The sequence below is a fragment of the Echinops telfairi genome, unplaced genomic scaffold (assembly GCF_000313985.2).
Source record: "Echinops telfairi isolate 266 unplaced genomic scaffold, ASM31398v2 ScPeMD7_22;HRSCAF=79, whole genome shotgun sequence".
NCBI lineage: Eukaryota > Metazoa > Chordata > Mammalia > Afrosoricida > Tenrecidae > Echinops > Echinops telfairi.
This window is the reverse complement of record NW_022103919.1, coordinates 11,807,945-11,831,415: the sequence shown is the minus strand read 5'-3', so window position 1 is coordinate 11,831,415 and position 23,471 is coordinate 11,807,945. Positions and strand designations below refer to the sequence as shown.

The following is a 23,471-nucleotide window of genomic DNA, read 5'->3' as shown; positions in this document are numbered from 1 at the left end:
AACGATGTACAAATGCACTTTACACAATTGATGTGTGTATGGATTGGGATAACAGTTGTATGAGCCCCTAATAAACTGTTAAAAAAAATTTATGAGTTCCTTTTCTTTGGTATTTTGGGGTGATGAAAAATGATTTCTCTTTTTTAAAGACATTTTTCTTTTTTTAATTAATCATTTTATTGGGAGCTTGTACAACTCTTATCATAATCCATATACATACATCCATTGTGTCATTTGTTGCCATCATCATTTTCTTTCTACTTGAGCCCTTGGTATCAGTTCCTCATTTTTCCCTTCCCCCACCCTCCCTCACTAACCCTTGATAATTTATAAATTATTATTTTTTCATGTCTTAGGCTTAGATGTCTTCCTTCACCCACTCTTCTGTTGTTCATCCCCCAGGGAGGCAGGCTATATGTAGGTCATTTTGATTGGTTTCCCCTTTCTCCCCCCACCTTCCCCCTACCCTCCTGGTATCATTGCTCTCATTGCTGATCCTGAGGGGTTTCTCTGTCCTGGATTCCCTGTTTTTCAAGCTCTTATCTGTACCTGTATACATGCTCTGGTCTAGCCGGATTTGTAAGGTAGAATTGGGATCATGTTAGTGGGGGGTAGGAGGAGGGGCGTTAAAGAACTAGAGGAAAGTTGTAGGTTTCATCGGTGCTATCCTGCACCCAGACTGGCTGTCTCTTCCTTGTGACCCTTCTGTAAGGGGGTGTTCAATTGTCTACAGATGAGCTTTGGGTGTCCAACATTTTTCATTGAAAGAAATTCTTTCCTTTTGAATGAAGCTAACTAATAATTTTCTATCTTTAAAGGTTTTTGGTCTTTTAAATAAATCTGTATCCATTCTAAAATCATGTAAGGGTTTTCTTTTTATTTCATTAATTTGTTTTAGTTTTGCTTCTTTTCCCCATTAATCCACCTAAAGTTTGCTTTCTTATACTGAAAGGTAGGGGGACAATGGTCTTAACAGTTTTATTGTCATATATTTCACTTCATACCACTCAGTAGTTCAAAAAGAGTTGTACAATGTGATTGAACTATTGTATGATCTGTGAATTATATACCAACAAACAAATAAATATGTACGGTCTTCTCCACAATCAATTTTAGACCATTTGCTTCTTTCTTGTACTCATGATCATCAGCTACCTCCCCACCACCACCAAGAAACCCATGAGTGTATCACTGCCTCTCTAGCTCTACCCATCCTGGATTTCATATACAGAAAAGCATAGAAAAGAAAACATGTTTTATAATGCCACTGCACTCTGCATGAAAGCAAGACTCTTCACATCACTGGTCTATGGTCAAAGGGGATTCACCAGAGACTTAGTCCAGGTATGGACCCTGTGCATGGATTTTGGGTTCCCACTGTCATCCGTAGCCTTCTGCAACCCACGTATTCACAGTGTAAGTGCTGATACCAATTCCTCCTTCAGGTCAGGATTTTATCATTTACAGTCCTTGGATGCCACAGGCTGGTGTGCTGCTTCTGTGTGAGCCCAGTTGACACTTCACTCAGATGACTCTGCTTAGGTGTATTTGTGTCTTTGTCAGCACTAGTTTGCTTTAATTACTTTGACCTTTACTTGACTGCTTTAATATTTGTGAAGAAAAGTTCCCAGCTATTCCCAAACCACACAAGTACTTTTGCTCTTTTTTTTAAAAAAACGTTACTTTAGCTTTTCATAGACCTTTCATATATTTTTATAACAGGTTTCTTAAGTTATAAGTCATATGTCATATAATTTGCCCGTTTAAATGTATAATTTAATGATTTGTAATGTCTTATGAATTTTGCAACCATCACCCAAATCAATTTTAGAGCACTGTGATTACCCCACAAAGAAAGACTTTATCCTTTAACCGTTACTCCCCTATACTCCTACCCCCTTTATTCCTAGTCAACAACTTATCTGCTTCTTGTCCTAGACAGTTCATATAGGTAGAATCATAAATAAGTTGTCTTTTATGCCTGGCTTTTTTCTCTTACCATAATCTTTCAAGGCTCATCCACCGGGTCAGTGTCTTCTTCTTTGTTACGGTCAAATATACTCAATTATGTGAATATCATGACATTTCATTTTGTGTACTTACTATAGTTTATGGTCATATGAGTGGTTTATTGCTTGTTTTACCTTCTGATTTTATGAGTAATGCTGCTGCTATCATTCCTGTACATGCAGTTTTCGTGTGGCCATATTGCACTGGTTGGATAAGTCCCATGTTGAACAGCTAACTACAAGATAGGCCATTCAAATCCACCAGCTATTCCAAGGGAGAAAGGTGAGATTATGTGCTCCCAAAAAGATAAACAGGGGTCACTGTGAGTTGTCATTTGCCCATTGCTGTGAGTTTGGTTAGAGATAACCTAGGAGTAGTGTTGCTGGATTAAATGTTACTTCTATATTTAATTTTCTGAGGAACTCCAAAACTATTTTGCAAAGTAGCTGCACCATTTTAATTTCCACAGAAGTTTCCAATGTCTGTTATTTAATGTCCGTACATTTGTCTTTACATTATAGGCAGCCTACTGGGTATGAAGTGGCATCGCTTGGTGATTTTGACTTGCATTTCCCTAATAAAAAATGGTGATGAGCATTCTTTTGTGTGCTGATCAACCATTTTGCCTCTCTTCATTAGAGATATACCTACTAAAGTTCTTTACTATTGGTCTTTAAGAGTTGTTTTAATATCCTTATCAGATACATGATTTATAAATATATGTTACCATTTTGTTGCGTTTTCACTTTCTTTATTGTGTCCTTTAGCACACAAGAGCTTTAAATTAGACCAAGTTAAATTTCTTTTCTTATATGCTTTTGGAATCATATTTAAGAAACCATTGTTTTATCTAAGGTAACAAAGATTTATGCCTGATTTACTTTAAAGTTTGCTTTTTTGGTTTGTTTTTATGGTGAGGCCCAGGGACCCATAGTCAATTTGCTTAAGGATAGCCAGTTGTCCCTGCACCAGTTGCTGAAAATTCTATTCTCCCTTTATTGAATCATCTTGGCACCATTGTCAAAAGCTAATTGGCTGTAAATGTCAGGGTTTATCTTCTTGATTTTTAGTTCTATTCCTTTGGCATAGTTAAGGGGGCTGCTAAACGTTTGTGGAAAATGGAATTAAAAGATAAGCGAATGCTTCCACAAGCTTCTGAAGCTTTCTTGTGCGTCTGTTCTTCTGCCAGTTCCGTGTGGCCTTAATTACAGTTGCTTTGTAGTAAGTTTTGGCATTGGAATATTTAAATCCTCCAACTTAGTTTTTAAATTTCAATATCGCTTGGGGTATTTGGAGTCTCGTGAGTTGGTATATGAGTTCTAGTTATTATTCCTGATGCTTTTTGTAAATGAAGTTATATTCTTAATTGCAATCTTAGATTTTCCTTAGACCTTTGGATCTTGGGCTTTATCAGCTAGAGTTTGCAAAATTTTTCCTAGAATTTGTATTGGCATTACCATGAATTTATAAAACTGATGTGAGAGAGTTGATTTCTTAGTAATTTTAAGTCATTAGTTCTATGTTCTCAGATTATTTGTTGGCTAGGAATTATCTGCACAATTGCTTATATATATCTAAGTTCAGGATAAAGCTGGAATAGAACCTTGAGTCTATCTCACCTGAATTTTAAGAGCATCTTAACAGATTTGCCACATTGAACACTAATGACAGAAGACCGATGAGCTGTAGGAGGACATCAAGACCATCATTCATATAGAAACCAAAAGGTCATTAAAAAGACAGCAAAAAAGAAAAGATCAAAGTAGATGTCAGAAGAGATTTTAAAACCATTCTTTTTAATCATAGAGGAGCTAAAGCAAATGGAAGAAAGGATGTAATCAAGGAGCTGAATAGAATTTTCAAAGGGCAACTTGGAAGCAAAGGCAGATATTGTAATGAAATGTGCAAAGACCTAGAATTAAAAAACCAAAAGGGAAGACCACGCTCATATCTGAAACTGAAAGATCTGAAGAAAAAATCCAGGCCTCTAGTTGCAGTCTTGAAAGATTCATTAGGCAAAATATTGAATGATGCTAAAAGCATCAAGAGAAGATTGAAAGATAAGCAGTCACCATACCAAAAATAGTCCGACCTTCCGCTATTTCAGGACGCAGCATATGCACAGGAACCAGTGGTGCTGAAGGAAGAAGTTCAAACTGCACTGAATGCATCAGCCAAAACCAAGGCTCCAGGAACTGGTGGAATACCTATTGAAATGTTTCTGCAAGCTGCAGAAACACTGGAAGCACTCACTAATATGCCAAGAAATTTGAAAGGCAGCTATTTGGCCAACTGACTAGAAGAGATCCATTTTGTGCCCATTCCAAAGAAAGGTAACCAAACAGAATGTACAGACTATACAATGTTTTCATTGATGTTGCATGCAAGTAAAAAAGTTGCATTTTGCATAAGATCATCCAACAACATACACTGACAGGGTACCACCAGAAGTTCAGGCCAGATTCAGAAGAGAATGTGGGACAAAGCATATCATTTCTGATGTCAAATGGATCTTGGCTCAAAGCAGAGAATGACAGAAAGATGTTTACTTGTCTTTCATTGACTATGCAAAAGCACTAGACTGTGGGGATCATAAGAAACTAGATAATCTTGAAAAGAGTGGGAATTCCAGAGCACTCCATCCTTCTTATGAGGAACTTGTACATGGATCAAGAGGCAGTTGTGGGTACAGGACAAGGGAATGGTTTAAAATCTGGAAAGGTGTGTGTCAGGGTTGTATCCTGGCACCATACTTGTTCTACCTGTATGCTGAGCAAATCCTCAAAGAAGCTGGATTCTGTGAAGAAGAGTGCAGCATTAGGATTGGAGGAAGGTTTATTAACACCCTGTGGTATGCAGATAACACAACCTTGCTTGCGGAAAGTGAGGACAAATTGAAGCATTTGTTGATGAAGATCAAAGATTGTAGCCTTCAGTAAGGATTACAACTCAGTGTGAAAAAGGCAAAAATTCTCACAACTGGGCCAATAGGTAGCATCATAAGAAATAGAGAAAGGAGGGCGGGGAGAGAGGTGAAAAAATGAGGAACTGATACCCAGGGCTCAAGTGTAAAGCAAATGTTTTGAGAATGATGATGGTAACAAATGTACAAATGTGCTTGAAACAATGGCTGGATGTGTGTATGGATTGTGATAAGAGTTGTATGAACCCCCAATAAAATGATTTTTTTTAAATAGAGAAAGGTTGAAATTGTTGAATATGTGTTCTTACTTGGATCCACAGTCAAGTCAAAGCTCATGGAAGCAGCACTTAAGAAATCAAAAGACATTGTATTAGGTAAATCTGTTGCACAAAACCTCTGTAGAGTATTTACTTTGAGGACTAAGGTACACTTGACCCAAGCTATGGTGTACTCCATTGCTTCATACACATGTGAAAGTTGGACATTGAGGAAGGAAGACTGTAAAAGAATCGATACATTTGAATGGTGGTGTGTGCTGGAGACGAATTTTGAAAGTACCATGGACTGCTAAAAAGACAAAGCAATCTGTATTGGAAGAAGTAAGGCCAGAGTGCTCCTTACAGGCAAGTATAGAGCAAGACTTAGAGGAGAAACCAGTCCGTGGAGGACATCATGTTGGTAAAGTGGAAAGGCAGTGAAAATGAGGAAGGCCTTTGGCAAGATGGATTGACACAATGGCTTCTTCAGTGGATTTAGGCATAGGAATACTTGTAAGTATGGCTCAGGATTGTGCAGCATTTCACTCTGTGTGCATAGGGTGCTATGGGTCAGAGCTGACTCATTGGCACCTAATAACAACAATGTTGTAGATGACCTCCTCGGTGTTTGCTTTGGTTATAGATGACAATATCTTATTTTCTATTCGATTGTCAGCCATATGAAACTAAAGTGGACATAAAACATTTTGGTTTCATACCAAATCCAAACCGAACCAAGCTCATTCCCATTGAGTCTATTCCACATCATGTAGCAACTCTATAAGAGAGAGTAGGCTTTCTGGGGGCTATAAATCTTTACAGAAACAGACTGCTGCATTCTCCCACAAAGCAGCTTGTGTATTTGACCCATCCATCTTTCAGTTATGAAACAAGAACCTAACCAATCTGCCACTTTGTAAATTAGTATCCTTGTCAAAAACACATGCCCTCCTCTAAATTTCAAACACGTGCCCTCCTCTAAATTTCAATACTTTGTATTTTCATTGTTTTCTGTGTAGGTGATCTTATTGCCTAGGCTACCAAGAAACCATATGGGGTTTCCCCTTAGCCCATTAATATTGTGAATTATCATGTTTTAGCACTGGAAGAACCATCATTCTTGCCTTTCAACTTCATTTTATAGTGGTAAGCACTTTATATTTGGAATAAAGATGAGGCTATGTGTCCCATAAAGATTTACAGTCATAGAAACCATATTTAGGGTTGTTATGAGTTTAAATCGACTTAATGGCATTGGATTCTGTCTAAGGTTATATGCTTTGTTACTAATTAAAGTTTGGGGTCTATGTTTCAGGTGAAATAAACTTAATTACCTTGTACAGTCTGTTTCGTCTCAAACTGTACTATCTAATTTTCCATTTAGGTCAGGGATCCTCAAACTTTTTAAACAGGGGGCCAGTTCACTGTCCCTCAGACCTGGTGGAGGGCCGGACTATAGTTTAAAAAAAAAAAAACTATGAAAAAATTCCTATGCACACTGCACACGTCTTATTTTGAAGTAAAAAAACAAACGGGACAAAAACACCCGGCCGGCTGGATAAATGTCCAGTTTGAGGGCCGCAGTTTGAGGACACCTGGTTTAGGGTCTCATATTTGTTGCAATAACTACACAGAACTCACAGACAATACTCACAATTAAAGGGGTTTATTAAGGAAGTTAATAAGTTACCACAGATCCAGATTGGCAAACAGTAAGGATACAGTCATTGGTCCACAGCAACACCTCTTCTCAACCAAAGCCAAGTCTTTCTCTGGTCCGTGTCTCAGCCACTTGGTCCCTTGGCCTTTGCCAACACTGGCCAATAAGCCAGTCCCTTGTCTCAGGCCAGAGGAGAAGGTATCCCATAATTTCTGCACAGTTCCTCTGATTGTCTGTTCCACAGTCAACTGGTGCATCTGGTCTCTGCTGCCCTCCATTCAGACAAAAATTTTGTCCACATTGAAGAATGGCTTAGGACGTGTGTACTCCCAAGGGAAACAAAGGAGTCTCATCCTCTAGTAATTTTATAAGATGCCCCAAAGGAAAAGGGTATGAGTCTACTGAGGTCAGTTCTTAACCCGCCCTCCCCCCATCCTCTCTGTTAGCAGAGTAGAGAATGCCCTCTATAGCCATAGATATAGAGTCCAGAATTGTAATGTATTACATAAGGTGTTATGATCAAAAGGGCCATTTTAATTGACTACATTTTACGATCTTGCTTAGTTTAAAGTTTCCTATTTCTTGTACCGTGTTATCCTTTTATATTTATCCAGAATTTAATCTATTTCATCTAGGTATTGTTAACACAATATATATTTTTGTCTAGACACTTATTATGTGTAACTCTTCTTTTTCCTTTAGTATTTTATTTGCCCCACTACTTCCTCTTGATCAAGTCTTGTATGATACACTTTGCAAAAGACGGTGGTTGAAATTTTAACTCCAGCGTTTGTCACATATCATTTCCTGTGGTTATGGGGGTATGGGTATGTGATACTGGACAAGTTACATAACTACTCTATGCTGCTTTTTCCTCAAACATAAAGTGTCTGTAATGATATAAATGAGTTTATATATGAAACATGTTTAGAGCAGTGCCTGGCACAGAATAAAATACTCAATGTTAGTTGCTCTTAATAATAATGGAAGCTTTGTTTAAGACTCATTCTGTGTAATTTTTTTTTAAGTACAAGCAAATCAGTGGGTTCACTGCTATTATAAATTGATTTTAACTCCTAGCAACCTTCTAGGGCAGCGTTGAACCTGTTCACTAGAATTTCTAAGACTAACTTGTTACTAGAGCAGAAGATCTTCTCTTGGAATTATATCCCTCCTTATTGCGATTTTTCCAGAGGGATTTGGCATGGGAAACCTGAGTGTTTTTCTGTTTGCAGGTGTTTTTATTTTATCCTCATATTAAAATACTGTTTTAGCTACATATAAGTTCCCACAGTTAAAATTTCATTTCTTTCCAAATTTAAAAATATTTGCCCAGTGTCTTCTGGTATCTAGGTTTTCTGTTCAAAGCACATTTGTTGACCTTAATCTGTTCTTTCATTTTAGATGTATTTTTGTTTTGTTTTACTCTTTTAAAATAATTTTACTGCACTATGTCTGAGTCTTAACATACCCTTTCATTCCCTGAAATATTTCGGTGTAATTTTATTCTCCCTTTATTTTCTTCCCGCTACTGCTATGGTGTATATATTAATATTTCTACTTCTGTCCTCTCTCTGTTCCATTTTCTATCATATTTCTTTTCATCTACATACCTTCCAAAAATTCATACTTAGAAATCTCGCAACCTGACCTGTGAGCTTACTAATTGTTTGTCATCAGTTGACAGTTCTCTTATCCAGTCCATCAAGAACAGGGATGGCACAAGCAACTTGTAGTCAGCTGCTATCGGAAGACTGGGGCTTCAAACCCAACCAGAGGCACCAAAAAAGAAATGTTATCTAAGATCCGTTTCTGTAAAGATTACAGCCCAAAACTCAATGGAAGTTTTCTTGAACACATGGGATGACTTGCAGCAGTTCACAGCCCCTACCCCCAACCCATCAGTGCATATATGACACTCTGTACTGTTTTATATTTAAGTGTGCTTTCCTTCTTTTAAAAAGAAATTATCATTTATTTAAAATTCTTGTTTTGTCTGGTCCAAAAATTCTAGTTCTCATTTTAAAGTTGTTGTCACTGCTATGGTTTGTGTACGTGTTTAGATGTCTGTTGATTTTGCCTTAGAATTTAGTCTGACTTCTCTGTGAGTATGTACCTGAGAGGACAGAGTCATAGCAGTCCCCTGCACCTCGCTTGTGTTCCTGGAGAATCTAAGGTATATAGGGTAGGGACACTCACGTCCACAGTGTAAAAGTCTGCACCGGGTGATCCCTTGTTTGTTGTGCCACCACTGCTGCGCCCTGTGTCACCAGGCAACTCTTTCTCAAAGGACTGCCGTGCACACTGCTCTTTCCCAGGAATTATTTCCTCGGGGGTACTTCTCTGAGAAAGGAAGGCTTGATAGCAGAACTGGTTCTTGCCAGCCTTAACTGTGTGTTGTGCAGGATTGGGGGGGGCCCAAGAAATAATATAAATGATATTTTTATTCATGCACGTTTATAAAATGGAACTTCCCGTTTTTATCAAGAATAAGATTTTCCTCAGTCTTGCACAATATTTTGTCTTTTCATATTAATCAAGAAATATATCCATTCCAGATTATTTGATTTATTGACACATAGTATTCTTTTGTTTTTAAGCATTATGTCTGTTACTCTTCCCTTTTTTGTTTCGAATTTTATTCATCTGCCTACTACTTCTCTCAATCGTTTTGTATGAACATACCAGGTACTTGTTAAGAGCTCAGGCTTCAGAGTTTGTCATAGATCAGACATACAGAAAAGTTTAAGAAGGGCTTACTGGATTGTTTTAAGTAAAATTTATATCCAGGGTACTGTCGATTTTAAGTTTAATCTAATATTGCCATAAATCAAACTTACAGAAAAGTACAAGGAGGCCTTATTAGTTTTTACTAAAATCTGTTATCGGTGAGTATGGATAACCAAACGTCAAATTATATGTAGAGAACACTTTTTGGTGAGTTTGCTTGATTTCCATTACATTTAAAATACAGAATATATAATCAATCAAAATCACCAAAAAGAGTTCCCCATAAAGTGGGTAATGCTAAAAGTAAATTATAGGAACTTAATCTAACTATATGTACTTAAATAGTTTGTTAGTCAAACTTTTACTATACTTTTACTCTGGTTTAGGTCAGGAGTCAATGGCATGTAAGGGAACTAGAAGCAAGAAATCATCCTAGCCTGATAATTAATCAGACAGTATTTTACCTGCTCTTTGTCCACGTCACCACCTCCTCGGTAACTGACTTTTACACTGCCTTTTGTGCCATGGGTAAAATGACCGCCTCCTGGGACAAGTCGTGTTTGAATTCTTGAGAACGTGGAGCTCCGTGGCACAGCACAGTTCATGCTCCTGAGTTGCATCCTGTGGTGGTGTTTGTGGAAAACGGTGACTATCACCTGCACTCTTTGCGTTGGTTTTCACATTTGCATTCAATATTATGAGATCATCATAAACATCGCTCTTTAAAACGTGTTATAGAGTATCAGCGTCTGTCTCCTGATCAGGAATATTAACCTTCTGGTTAAAGTGTTTCCAGAAAGGCCCCCCAACCTGGGAGAATGCCACTTTGTTGTTATTTTTTAATTTTTTGTTTGGTTTGAGTTTGTTGGTCTGTTTCCTTCAAATAACATGCCACATAAATGACACCCCCCTCCCCCCACGTATAATGGACAGAAATGAAGTGAAACAAGTCTGGCATAAGAAGTACATTATTTGCATTAAAATGTAGAACTAATAGTAGCAGGCACGAACCACATAAAATTTACTCTTGCCTTTGTTGTGAACTTCTATTACATGAGAGTGCCAAATCCACCTTCAGTTATTTAACCTTTGCTATCTCCTGCTCTTTTTCAGAAGATGAATAACCTTTCCTTTAGTGAGCTATGTTGCCTCTTCTGCTGTCCACCTTGTCCAGGGAAAATCGCTTCAAAATTAGCATTTTTGCCACCTGATCCGACCTACACTCTGATGTGTGATGAAAGTGGAAGCCGCTGGACTTTGCATCTCTCGGAACGTGCAGACTGGCAGTACTCTTCTAGAGAAAAAGACGCCATTGAGTGTTTCATGACTAGAACCAGTAAAGGCAACCGAATTGCCTGCATGTTTGTGCGTTGCTCGCCCAATGCTAAATACACTTTACTCTTCTCACATGGGAATGCTGTTGATCTTGGTCAGATGAGCAGCTTCTACATAGGACTGGGATCACGGATCAATTGTAATATATTCTCATACGATTATTCTGGATATGGTGCAAGTTCTGGGAAACCAACAGAGAAGAACCTCTATGCGGACATTGAAGCTGCTTGGCTTGCTCTTAGGACAAGGTAATGGTGACTTCACATTATTTTTCATACTGCATAGTTTATGAAAATTGACTTGATACCTATAGAGTAAAAGCTGTTCTTACAGCACATGCCTTGGTCTACTAAGTAGAAATTATATTTATGGATCTGTAAATGAGATTGTATTTTAATTTTGTATAAAAGCAAAAACATTATTTTGGAAACAGTTTGCGTTGGTGGTCTGTGTTTAATGTGTTTTCATCTTTAACTTAAATCTAGTGATGAATGTTTGGTTTCACCAACTTTTTGGTTGGAGTATGATATAAAAAATGTTTACTCAAAGTTGCAACATTTCAGATATATGAGAGTAAACAGTGATTTAGCTAGTTAATAATCACTTCATTATTCATCGTAATAGTTGGAATGTTTTTTGTTAAGATCCTGAACCAAGAGAAGAAGTGCGTAAAATAATTAAGCTAGCTTCTATATCTTATATAATTCTCTCTTGGTTGGTACTAAGGATACCTTATTGAGATTATTTTAAATGTACTCTTGAAAAATGAAATTTTACTTTGTATTTTAACATTCCTAAAATATGGAGTTATGATATGTATTTGTCTGGGTACACAAGAGAAATCCATAGACCCACATATGTGTATAAGAAAGAGGTTTATATACAAGAGCAATTGAACATGGAGAAAACATCCCAACCCAGTCCAGATCAAGTCCATAAGTCCGATATTAGCCCCTATGTCTCATACCAATCTATACAGTCCTCTTCAGACTCAGAAACACATGCAGTGACGTCTAATGTAGAAGATCACAGGCCAGTGGGTAGAAAGCCTTTGGATCCAGTGGCATTGGAAACATCTCAGTGCTGGCAGGGGTCTCTGCATGGCTCTCTGCACACAGGACTGCATCAGGGTGGGTCCATGTGTCTTGTCAGCTGCTAAGTCTCCCAGGGTGTGAGCAGGGAGAGAAAAGTGTCTCCTGCCTCCAAGGAGGAAGTACCGGATTTCCCAGGATTCTCAGGAGAAGGCCATGCCTACACAGAGGCCTCTTTGGCTATGATCTGATTGACAAGCTAGGCTCCACCCCTACACTCTTATTCTACCACAGATAGCAAGTTATTTTTCTTAAGGTTATGATAAATTATTTTTAAGTGAATTATTCTAGGTCAATTCTTTAATTATTAACAGTAAATGTTAGGGAAGTTGCATTAATCCTTTCTGGTCATTAATACACTTAAAATTTTTTCTAAAAGTATTAATTTTAAAGATTTAAGTACATTCCCATTACCTAATTAGTTTATAAGAAACTGTTCTCAAAAGAAAGAAACTTCTCAATGTAAGTTATTTTTTATACATTTTGATAAACTGCCTGACTTCTAGAATATTTTAGACAATGTCAAGCTAGAGCACATTTTTCAAATCTCACGTGTTTCTAATTCAACGCTTAAATATTAAGGGCTTCAGTTTCCAAAGAGAACTTTTCTAGCTAGCATAACTTTTAATACAAAATGTTTTTTTAAACTTCTCCCCCTCTAAGATAGAGAGGTAATAAGGAGCCTTGGTGGTGGAGTGGTTAAGTGCTTGATTGCTAACTGAAAGCTTGTTAGTTCATACCTACTCGCTGTTCACTAGAGAAAGATGTGGCCGTCTGCTTCCATAAAGATTAACACATTCCCATCAAGTCGGTTCCAAATCATACTGACCCTATAGGCTAGTGTTGAGCTACTCCGTAGGCTATTTGAGGCTGTAAATCTTTATGGAAGTGAAGCCTTCTCCTTCTCTTGAGGAGTGACAAGTAGGTTCAGATCACAAGCCTTTTGGTGAACAAGCATGTGCTTTAACAATCCCTGTGTCACTAAGGTTCCACATAAAGATGACACCTAGGAGACTGTATGGGACAGTTCTGTCCTTTTCTGTGAGTCAGAATCAACTGGCAATAATGGAGTTAAAACATAAAATAATGTTACCCTCCCATAGCAAATTACTCTCTGTAGGGGATTATTAAAGCAGTGGGCCTTATGAAAACATTCTGAGTAGTAAGAAAAATATAGATGGTAAATAGAAAGGAACTGAAGCAGAATTGTGCACCATAAAGTTCCTTCGTACACATTCAGTGGACTAGTGTGGTGCTAAGTCAAAGGAAATAGCCTTTATTTCTAGTGCTTTTAGTCGGACAAAAAGATAACTATTTAATGCAGTAGATTTATGGCCGTGTTAAAAAACACCTCTTAGTCAACTTTGACTTGTTTATCAGATATCAAAATTGTAAAAAAAATTAAGTTGTAAAAATAACAGAAAATTGGGTGAAGGGAGATGTCGGACAGGGCAAGATAGGACAAAATAACAATTTATAAACTATCAAGGGCTCATGAGGGAGGGAGAGCGGGGAGGGAGGGGAAAAATGAGGACCTAATGCCTGGGGCTTAAGTGGAGAGGAAATGTTTTGAGAATGATGAGGGCAATGAATGTACAAATGTAGTTTACACAATTGATGTATGTATGGATTGTGATACGAGTTGTATGAGCCCCTAATAAAACGATTAAAAAAGAAATGAAAATGAATACCTTTCACCTAATTAAAAGGCAGTTAATTTTTTTCTTCTTAAAAAAAATTATTTCTAGTTTTGATTCTGTTTCAACCCACCTGATGACCCAGTAAGGAGCCGCAGGTGGTAGTGTAGTGGCCATGCCTCAGGCTGTGATCTGTACAGTCGGCAGTTTGAAACTACCAGCAGCGCGAAAGGGAAAAGACTGGGCTTTCTACTCCCAAGTTACAGTTTCAGAAATCCACAGAGGCTCACTGTGAGTCAGCATTGACTCTATGACAGTGAGTTTGGCTTTGTTTTTGGTGAACCAGTACTACCATATTTTATGCAAACAACACATGTATCAGTATGATTTTTTTTTTTGCATACCACGCAGTGCATGTTATATAAGCACCCTGGTGGTGCACTGAACTACAGTTTTTAAACACTGGCCACTCTGGGAGAAAGAGAAGGCTTTATACTCCCATAAAGATTTACAATCTCAGAAATCTATCCTACAAGGTCAGTAAGTGTGCACATAGTTTACATGGGTGAGTCATAGGCACAGAAAGTAGAGTGATGAACAAGGGCAGACTAGATCAGTTCCTAAATAGTCACCGCACACTACTTTAGCACAGAATTTCACACTTGTTTTTCCTCTTAGGTGGGATTTTTAGTGCATATTAAAAAAGTAAACTCCAGTTTACTTTTCTGGGAAATTATTTCCACAGAATTAAATGATCTCAAGATTCTTCCCAGTTCTGGAATTTTACCGTGTAACAGAACATATATATTTCCTTTACTGGTAAGAGTAAAAAGTTAGGGCTTAAGGAATCAGAATAGAATAGACAAAACATAAATATCTTAACTATTTATTATTTGGGTGTTCGTTTTAGGAAAATTGAACATCTGCTATTACTTATCTTCTGATGGATAAACAGAAAGTAAGGGCCTAACGTGGAGACCCTGGGTGGTACAGAGGGTTAACATTCCTGACTGCTAACTGAAAGATTGGAGGTTCCAGCCTGGGAAGAACAGCTTGTTGATCTACTTCTGAAAAATCAGCCACTGAAAGCCTGGTGGAGCACAGCTCTACTTGAATACGCATGGTGTCCCAAGAGTCCGACACAACTCCTTGTCAACTGGCTGTTCAGTATATGCAACCTCCCCCATAGTCAGTAAGCCTTTTCTCTGCTATAGTGATAAAAAGATCCCTATTGGCATAATGTGCTGCTAACCACAAGGTCAGCAGTTTGAACCCGCCAGCTGCAGGAGAAAGATGAGGTTTTCTGGTCCTATTAAAATTTGTAGCCCAGAAAACCCCAAAGGGCAATTCAGTTCTGTCCTACAGGGTCACTGTAAATCAGAATCGACTTGATGACAGTGAATTTTATAAATCTGTAATGGGAAAAGCGCCAGCGTAGGAAACAGGATATCTGGGTTCTATTTGCAGGACTGTCACTAAGTTACTTTGACTTTGCACATCTTTCAGTAGGTAACTGGAATAAATTGTATGATCTGTAAAGTCCTTCTGAAATTCCACTATTGCTTTGAATCCTTGCTGGTTGCCATCTCTAGGGCCTTGTCATTGCTTGCCTAGACAAACAAGCACAAATGGCCACCACCCATGCAGCTAGCTATTCAACTAAGAACAACCGTGTAGCCTCAAGAATTGTGGTGATCTGTAAATGATCATTCCCCTCTCCCTTCCTTTGAAGCTGGGATCTGTTACAAAGAAAAGGTTTCTCTAGGCTTACTGTAACGTTCATAATCATTCTGGGGTAGATTGCACCAAACCTCTGGGGCACATTCAGTTGCGTGTGTAGGGCTGCCTGGGAGAAACCCTGGGTAGTATGTCACATGGTCCTCAAGAAGAACACATGAAACATGCTGCCTTGTCCTTTCCTGATTAATGCTCAATTTCTATAAAAGCTCTACTTGCTTTCCAAAAGAATGAAGGTTATTGTGCAAATGGCCCTTAGCATCCAGAAATGAGTGATCTCTTCCTTCTAAAAAGAAAAGGCATATTTGCCCTTATAACCAACCCTTAACCCCACATTAGTCTGGATTATCTCATCTATCCTGGAAGTGGTTCACAGCTGGCGCAGTTATACTTATAGGCATACCTTGCTCTCTGTTGTGCTTTGCAGATACTGCATTTTCTATAAACTGATGTTTGTGATAACCTTTTGTTAAAGCAAATCCATCAGCAACCGTTTCTCCAACACCATATCCTTGCTTTGTATTTCAATCTCACAGTATTTCAAGCTATTTCATAATTATTGCATACTGAATCGAGTACAGTGTGGTATAAATACGTGAACTGGGAAACCAAAAAATTGGGGTTATTTGCTTTAATTGCAATTTTCTCTTTGTTATGGTGAGCTGGAACTGAACCCACAGTATCTCTGAGGTTTGCCAGTAGATAAGTACCAGTGCCTGGGACATATTAGGTGCCCAATACATATTTATTGAAACTGTGTCACATAATTAAAACAGTGGCCATAATAAATAGGATCTACATATATTTTACTCATCCCATACTTTAACTATATATAAGGCTGCTTCCAAAATCTCATGGGAAATGGAATTTTAAAATCTTGGATTTTTTTTCTCCAAGAACTTTTGAAAGTACCCTAAACATCTATTAAACATGAATACATTAAAATACTGTTGATTTAATGTGCTCATTTCTAAAGGTTGAAATTGTAGAAATCTTGTTTCTTCCCCTCCCGACACCCCCCCGCCCACCCCGCCACCCCCATCCCCGACATAAAAGTAAACTTGAAACAAAAAAATGTTTTAAGTGAGATCGTAGTTCAACATTATATGTGGTAGTGATAGTTAAACATTCTATTTTAAGATCAAATACTTAGAAATGATTTGAACATTTTATACTAGTCTTACTCTTTTTTTTTTAACTTCCTTTTAGATATGGCATTCGTCCTGAAAATGTGATTATATATGGCCAGAGTATAGGGACAGTCCCATCAGTGGACCTTGCTGCTCGGTATGAGAGTGCTGCTGTTATTCTTCATTCTCCTTTGACCTCGGGAATGCGAGTTGCTTTTCCTGATACCAAGAAAACCTACTGTTTTGACGCGTTCCCAAAGTAAGTAGCGATATTCAAAATAATACAATAATGAATTTCCAAGAAACGGTAGGGGAGAAATTATTTTCTGTCACTTAAAGTATTCATGGTAGTCCATGCATCCATGAACTTCAGTTTTACAGAATTGAGAAAAATTAATTCCTGAAGCAAGTTGTGGTAGCCCAGTCAGGAGGCTGAAATGTTTGAGTAGGCAGACATAATCCTCAGGGCTTTATTCCCAAAGGAAGCATTGGTATTACTGATATGAGGATGGATTTATTAAATAAAATCGACAAAAACTGAATGTCAGGACTAAATGCAGGATGTGAAAGAGGGGAACTTGGCTCTGATTTCCAGGTTTCTGATCTAGGCTGCTGATGGAGATGATGTCGATGAACGAGAGGAGAAGTAGAGGGAAATAAGACACATACATAAATCAGTGGGGGTTGAATGAATGACACCTAATTTACAAAATAAAGTAAATTGCAAAATGTTGTCTGAATGGACTTAAGTATTAGCCCCACAAAGTCTACATATATATGAAGAAATACACCCCCAAAATTGGAAAAATGTTTTTTCAAAGCTATGTATTTAAATTTTTTTTACAAAACAACCTTAATAACTGCAAAATATTCTCCATTACACATTTGTCAAATCTGTGATTCCATTCCTGGAAACATTTCCAAATGCATCTGTTTGGATGCACCTCCCTCATAGTTTTCTTCGCCTCTTCTGTGTTGTCAAATCACTGTCCTTTCATGTCCCTCTCTATTCAAGGAAACAGAAAGAAGTTGCACAGAGAGAGGTCAGGTGGGTAAGGGGCATGGGGCAAGAGAGGCATGCTGAGCTTTGCCAAAAATCTGGCACACTGCAATGGATGCGTGAACAGGTGCATTGTTGTGGTGGCAAAACCAGTTTCCTGTCTCCCACAAATTAGGCCTTTTTTGTTGCACACTGTTAGGCAAACTTTTCAGAGCCCCTAAATCAGTGGTTCTTAACCTTCCTAATGCTGCAACCTTTTAATACAGTTCCTCGTGTTGTGATGACCCCCAACCATAAAATTATTTTCATTGCTACTGCATAACTGTGATTTTGCTGCTATTATGAATCGGGTGACCCCTGTGAAAGAGTCGTTCGACCCCCAAAGGGGTTGCGACCCACAGGTTGAGAACCACTGCTCTAAATAGAAAGCTTGATGTTAACAGTCTGACCTGGTGGAACGAACTCCAAGTCCACTGTCCTCCTCACATCAAAAAAACAAATACATATCATCTTGATCTTTGATTTCACTTGATGAGCTTTTGCGGGGCCAGGTGTGGATGGCATCTTCCACTGGCTCGATTAAGGTTTGTTTTCGGGGTTGTAAGAATAGCAACATACCTCGTCACCAGGACAGATCACTTTGGAACTATTCTTTCAAAGCACAACATGTTTCCATTGAATGCTCTTTTTGCTGGTCAGAACCTGAGGCACAACTTTCTCAGCGCCCCTTCTCATTCCCAACTGTTCCTGTTAAGATTTGCTGAACCGAGCTCCAAGATAGTCCAAATAACTTCCCCATCTGTTTAATGGCCCATTGTCATCAGTCTTCAAGCACAAGTGCACAAATTTTGTGGACACTTTTGCCCATTGGGGAAGTTGACGGAAGTCCAGAACAAAGTTTGTCATCAATGGACATTTCACCTTTTTTTGAAACAAGAAAACCACGCATACACTTGAATTTTTCCCATAGCACTGTCCTTATAAACTGTGTTTAATATCAGTTTTCCTGAGCAGGAAACAAAATTTCACAATTTTGTTTAAGCAAGTTTAAGCAAAACTGCTTTTACAAAAAAATTCACTGTGACCAGAGAGAACTTTCCCAGGTGACGCCACCTGGTTCCCCACTTGGCACATTAACTCAGCGCAAGTACTGGGTGCTCACCTAGCAGGGAGGAAATGTGTGCTCTGAAAGCTCCACCAGCGCAGATCTTTTCAGGGAGTTGCGGGGTGGGGTGGGAGGGTGTGGAGGTCTGCCCTCATACAATAATAGTGGATTTGAAAATATTACTTCTATTTCATGCTTCTAAGAGAGGAAAGCCCCTCTTCATACTTTGAAAAGACCCAGTGCCTTGTTTTTCTCAGTAGAAGAAACTGGAAAATTTCCGTCTTACTTCCTTTTCCCCGTTGGCAACATTACAAATAGGGTGGGGGTGGGGTAGATCAGAGGAGCAAAAAGCCATCCCTTGGCTCTTTGTAAGAAAGGAAAGATAATTAAAAAAAAATTTTTTTTTGCCTTCACTAAAGCAGCCTGTTAGAAGGTTTTATGTTTTTTCTTTTGTGTCCATTTGTGCCTTAAAAGTTAATAAGAGTAGAAGGTATGCAAGGGAGCTGCAAAAAGGGTTGTGGGAAAATTCCATTGTCTTATAGTTCTATTTTCCACAATTTTTGAACCACCTCCGATGTATTCTATATACTGCTATGATCCAGTGAGCCCGCCGGTGCCCTGCTGCCATGGTGGTTATTACAAGTGTTGCTGCAGTTGGCAGTAAGAAACCAGCAGCCGCTCTGAGGGAGAGATGAGGGCCGTTCCACTCCCGTAAAGAGTTAGAACTCAGAAACTCACAGCGGCACTTCTTCCCTGTCCTGTAGACTCGCTGTGAGTCAGCATCCACTCAGTGGCAGTAAGCTTAGTGTTTCTTAATCAAGTGAGTGAGTGGTAGGAGCGATAGAGAGATGTGTTCGGTGATGCTATCTCAACTTTTCTCTCTGCCTATCTCCCGTGTTCATTTCTGGCCCACCCAAAGAAAGGGCTGCACTAACAAAACAATTTAACAAGATTTTTTAAAAATTTATGCTTAAATTCCTCAATGCTGAACATATTTCTGACAGCAAATGCTATATATACTACAGTCTTCTAACCAAATGCAGCCTATAATTATATCATTGCTTTTGATCTTCTGTTTTCAGTGCCTGAAATTCCCATGATTTGTATATAAAGGACCTTTTAAAATAGGCCCTGCAGTATCCATCTTTTATTTTCAGTTGTTTTGCTCTGCCTTCTGCGGAATTTTTTAACGCTTTTGTAACAATTCAGTTAGTTTTTTCACTTCTGCTATCAGGATTTAACTTTTCAAGATTCCATTCTTATTGTATGGTTGTTGTATACTTGTTTGCTAAAGGATTTTAAAAGTGAGGTTTTTCTTAATCTGTTTTTGAGATGTCATTTCCAAGTCATTTCTGTTTTTCCAGGTTGCCTTTTAGAATTTTGTTTATTTTAATCTTTTTCTTGTATTCAAAGTGATTTTTTTCTGCTGCTTGGTAATCCTGAGTGATCCGTTCATGAAGGAGAGAGTGGAAGACCAGAGAGCTGATCTGAAGCAAGCAATGAAGGCTTGTTGCTCTTGAGTTTCACTAGAGGGTGATCTGGCCAAGCCAGTTAGTTGGGAAACTCCCCCTCCCATGCCATTGCTCATAAGTCATCCCTTTTAAGGTGGATACAGTCTCCCAAAAGACTTTCCAAACTCCCTTAGACTGAGGATGAAGACCTGGCTGCCAGGATTTTGGAAGCCAAGTGGGTAGGAAGGTGGGTCCATACCATCCAGTGTGTATATACTTGCTTGTTCTTTGTGCTGGCACTACCCAAAAGTGTCTGAAATGTCCTCGTTTACAAACCCTCGGGGCTTCTGCCTTGCAGGGACTGCGGACAGTTACTCCGCTTCATAAAAGGGATGAGAGCCGAAAGAGATTTTTTATCAAATCCTATATGTTTTCCCCAACGTCTTCATCTCATGTCCTTTGCCTTTGAGGATGCTCTATGGTATTGAATGGTTGTTCCCTTTATCTCCGCCCCTTTAGAAGTGTCCTTTCTCCTGTCTGTTCCATTCATCATCTCACATATCCCTTTGTTCTCCAGCACCAAATCTCTGTTATGGTTTTGCATTTGTGCCTTAAAATTTTTTTTTATATAATTTTTTAAATAATCACTCATTTTCATAGGAGGCTCAAATTCAGTGCCATCGAGTCAATGCCAACTCAGAAAACCCTACAGGATGGGGTAGAACTGCCCCTGTGAGTTTCCAAGACTGTATACTTTACTTGAGTGGAAAGCCCTGTCTGTCTTCTGCGGAGCACCTGGTGGTTTGGGATAGCATAACGAGATCTGCTCCTGTGTCTTTCAGTGGCACTTGGCTTCACCACGAGGAGACGTGGTGGTGATGTGCTGCGTTGCTGATGTGCAGAGTCAGCAGAGGGTTCTCTACTTCCACAAAGAGTTACAGTTGCAGGAACCCACAGGGACGGCCCTTAAAAGGGCCCTTAAAACCCACGTGGCCCTTAAAAGGTCGCTGTGAGTCATAACCGACTCAGTGACACTGGGTTTGTGTGGGTTTTGTTTGATTTTTAAGGAGAACTGGTGATGCTGTTGGGTAAGCTGATAATTGCAAGTCTGAGAGTTCAAACCTACCAGCAGCTTGATAGGCTGTCTGCCTATGAAAAGGGTTGCTATGAGTTGGCGTCCATTCACTGGCAGGGGCTTTGTTTTTTCAGGGTTTTAGAGCAAGAAAAGACTTCATAACCTTAACAGGCAAGGAACTGATGTCCTTCTATAACCTAGGAACTACCTGTACTATGCAAAATGTCTATTAGTTTCCTTCTTGGTGAATTCTAAGTTTCTTTGTGGAACAATAAAAAGAATATTATAAAGTGGTGTAGGTAGGCCATACTAGCTGCTGAGTGGCTCTGCAACAGAGTGTATGAAGTTCCTGTCCTCACATCAGTCCTTGGGTATGTAAAAGATGGCATTTGAATCTTCCTTGAAATCCAAGAGTTTTCCATCCCTTCTGAACTGATTCAAAAGCATTCTCGTGTTTGTATTGTTTGTGTCAAACAGCAGAAGAAACTGTCTTTTATAGTCTTTCTATAGTTGACTTATTGATTTCCCTCTTACCCCTACATCTAGCATTGACAAAATCTCTAAGATCACCTCTCCAGTATTGATCATTCATGGGACTGAAGATGAAGTCATTGACTTTTCTCACGGCCTTGCGTTGTTTGAGCGCTGCCAAAGACCCGTGGAGCCTCTGTGGGTCGAAGGAGCTGGCCACAATGATGTGGAACTCTATGGACAGTATCTTGAAAGATTAAAACAGTTTGTATCACAGGAACTGGTAAATTTGTAAAATATTCTGTAAATTGCATACCGGGTTTTCTTTTCTTACTGAGCTACACTCCTTGGTAAATGACATACAACCTGAAGGTTTTGTTTACAAATCATGTCAGTTGCCTTCATAAATGTACAGGTAATGATTTGTTAACAGACTTAATGAAGGTTTTAATTACCAGAAACTGGAAATAACAGTATCATGCCAAGTCAGGCTGTGTAATTTATATTTTTTCTGTGAATTTTTTTTTAAGCATCAAGATGAGTACTGTATGAAATTTTAATTCTATAAAAATCAAATGCTGTAAAAGTATTGCCAAATGCTTTTGCATATCAAATACAAATTTATAAGTATTTTTAAAAACATCTCAATGTTCTAAATCTTATCCTGGTATAAAATGTAATATCCTTCTTTTAAAGATGAAAAACACTGTATATCAAAATGCAAGTACTCAACATGGAATAAACTGTAAAAACCAGTAGGGGAAACATAAGAGTTCACTGGAGTGGACCTCAACCCTGTTGTGCAGGGATGGAGGTTTAAACAGTTATCTTATTGTAAAATACATCCAATTTTCTGTATTCTCTGGTTATCAAACATTTTATCCTTAACAACAACAACAAAATAAGTCTTAATTGTTACACCATCAGTTTACCAACTAGCTACCTATGTTGTAAATGAGAGATCATAGTAGCACTGAATTTTAACCCTTTTGATTTTAGACGTTTGGTACTGTGAGGCAACGACTTAAATTGTTCATTCTGGTTATCTAAGAGGTATTCAGAGCTCTAAGAATGCTTCTGTATGCACTGTTGTTGTACACCTTGACTGACCCAGGGGAACTGCGGTTCTCAGAAGCCTGAGAGTCCATTAGTTCTTCAGGACCACAAACAGACTGCTGGTTTGGCCCCTTTTCAAGTTCACTTTGAATCTTTTAAGAGTGGGACTGATTGTTTTGGATGACTGAGAATTTCATGGATCCTCACCCAGATATAGAAGATGACAAAACATTTAATTCATACTTTTATATTAACCAATATAGTAAAAAAAATAAAGCTCACACACACAGACTAAGTTGCCTTTCTTTAAATGAATCCTGCCTGAATAAAACAATGAAAGAAAAATAAAATTAATGGTATGTAGTCTAATTTGTAAATGAATGAATATTGAAATAATACACACTGTGGATATATTTTAAGGCCTTATGTAGTTTTAATTGATCTGCTTGTTCTGTGGTTATGTCTAAGACTATAGTAGATTTTCTTCAAAGTATATCAAGTATTGTGAATGCTTTGGTTCAGATGTGTCTAATTAACAGTAAAACAAAAGTATATCACTCAGCTGTCCTTGTTTGCCTTCTTCTATGCTCCCTACCCTCCACCAGGGCTTCGAACCCAGAATTCTTATTTGATCCCCTGCTAAGAATTTGCCCTTCCATTCCCTCTGAGTCATGGTTTACATTTTAACCAAATCTCCAGGTGATTCTTAATAGATTCCAAAGTGACCCTTATTATATATCATTTTAAAAAATGTAGCTCCTGATTCACTATATGTGGGGGACTTAAAAAAAAAATGTGGAAAG

The 23,471-nt window shown here is 38.4% G+C and overlaps 1 protein-coding gene across 1 annotated transcript in view; it reads left to right on the top strand.

Annotated features, from left to right (window-relative positions):
* ABHD17B (abhydrolase domain containing 17B, depalmitoylase) overlaps positions 1 to 23,229 on the top strand; it is a 51,712-nt gene extending 28,483 nt beyond the window's left edge. Inside the window, exons 2-4 of the mRNA XM_004713814.2 lie at positions 10,694 to 11,163; positions 16,590 to 16,769; positions 21,688 to 23,229. Coding sequence (XP_004713871.1) covers positions 10,697 to 11,163; positions 16,590 to 16,769; positions 21,688 to 21,907 — 867 coding nt within the window. The 5' untranslated portion in view covers positions 10,694 to 10,696 and the 3' untranslated portion in view covers positions 21,908 to 23,229. The remainder of the gene's footprint in view (positions 1 to 10,693; positions 11,164 to 16,589; positions 16,770 to 21,687) is intronic.
* Positions 23,230 to 23,471: the final 242 nt, after the last annotated feature.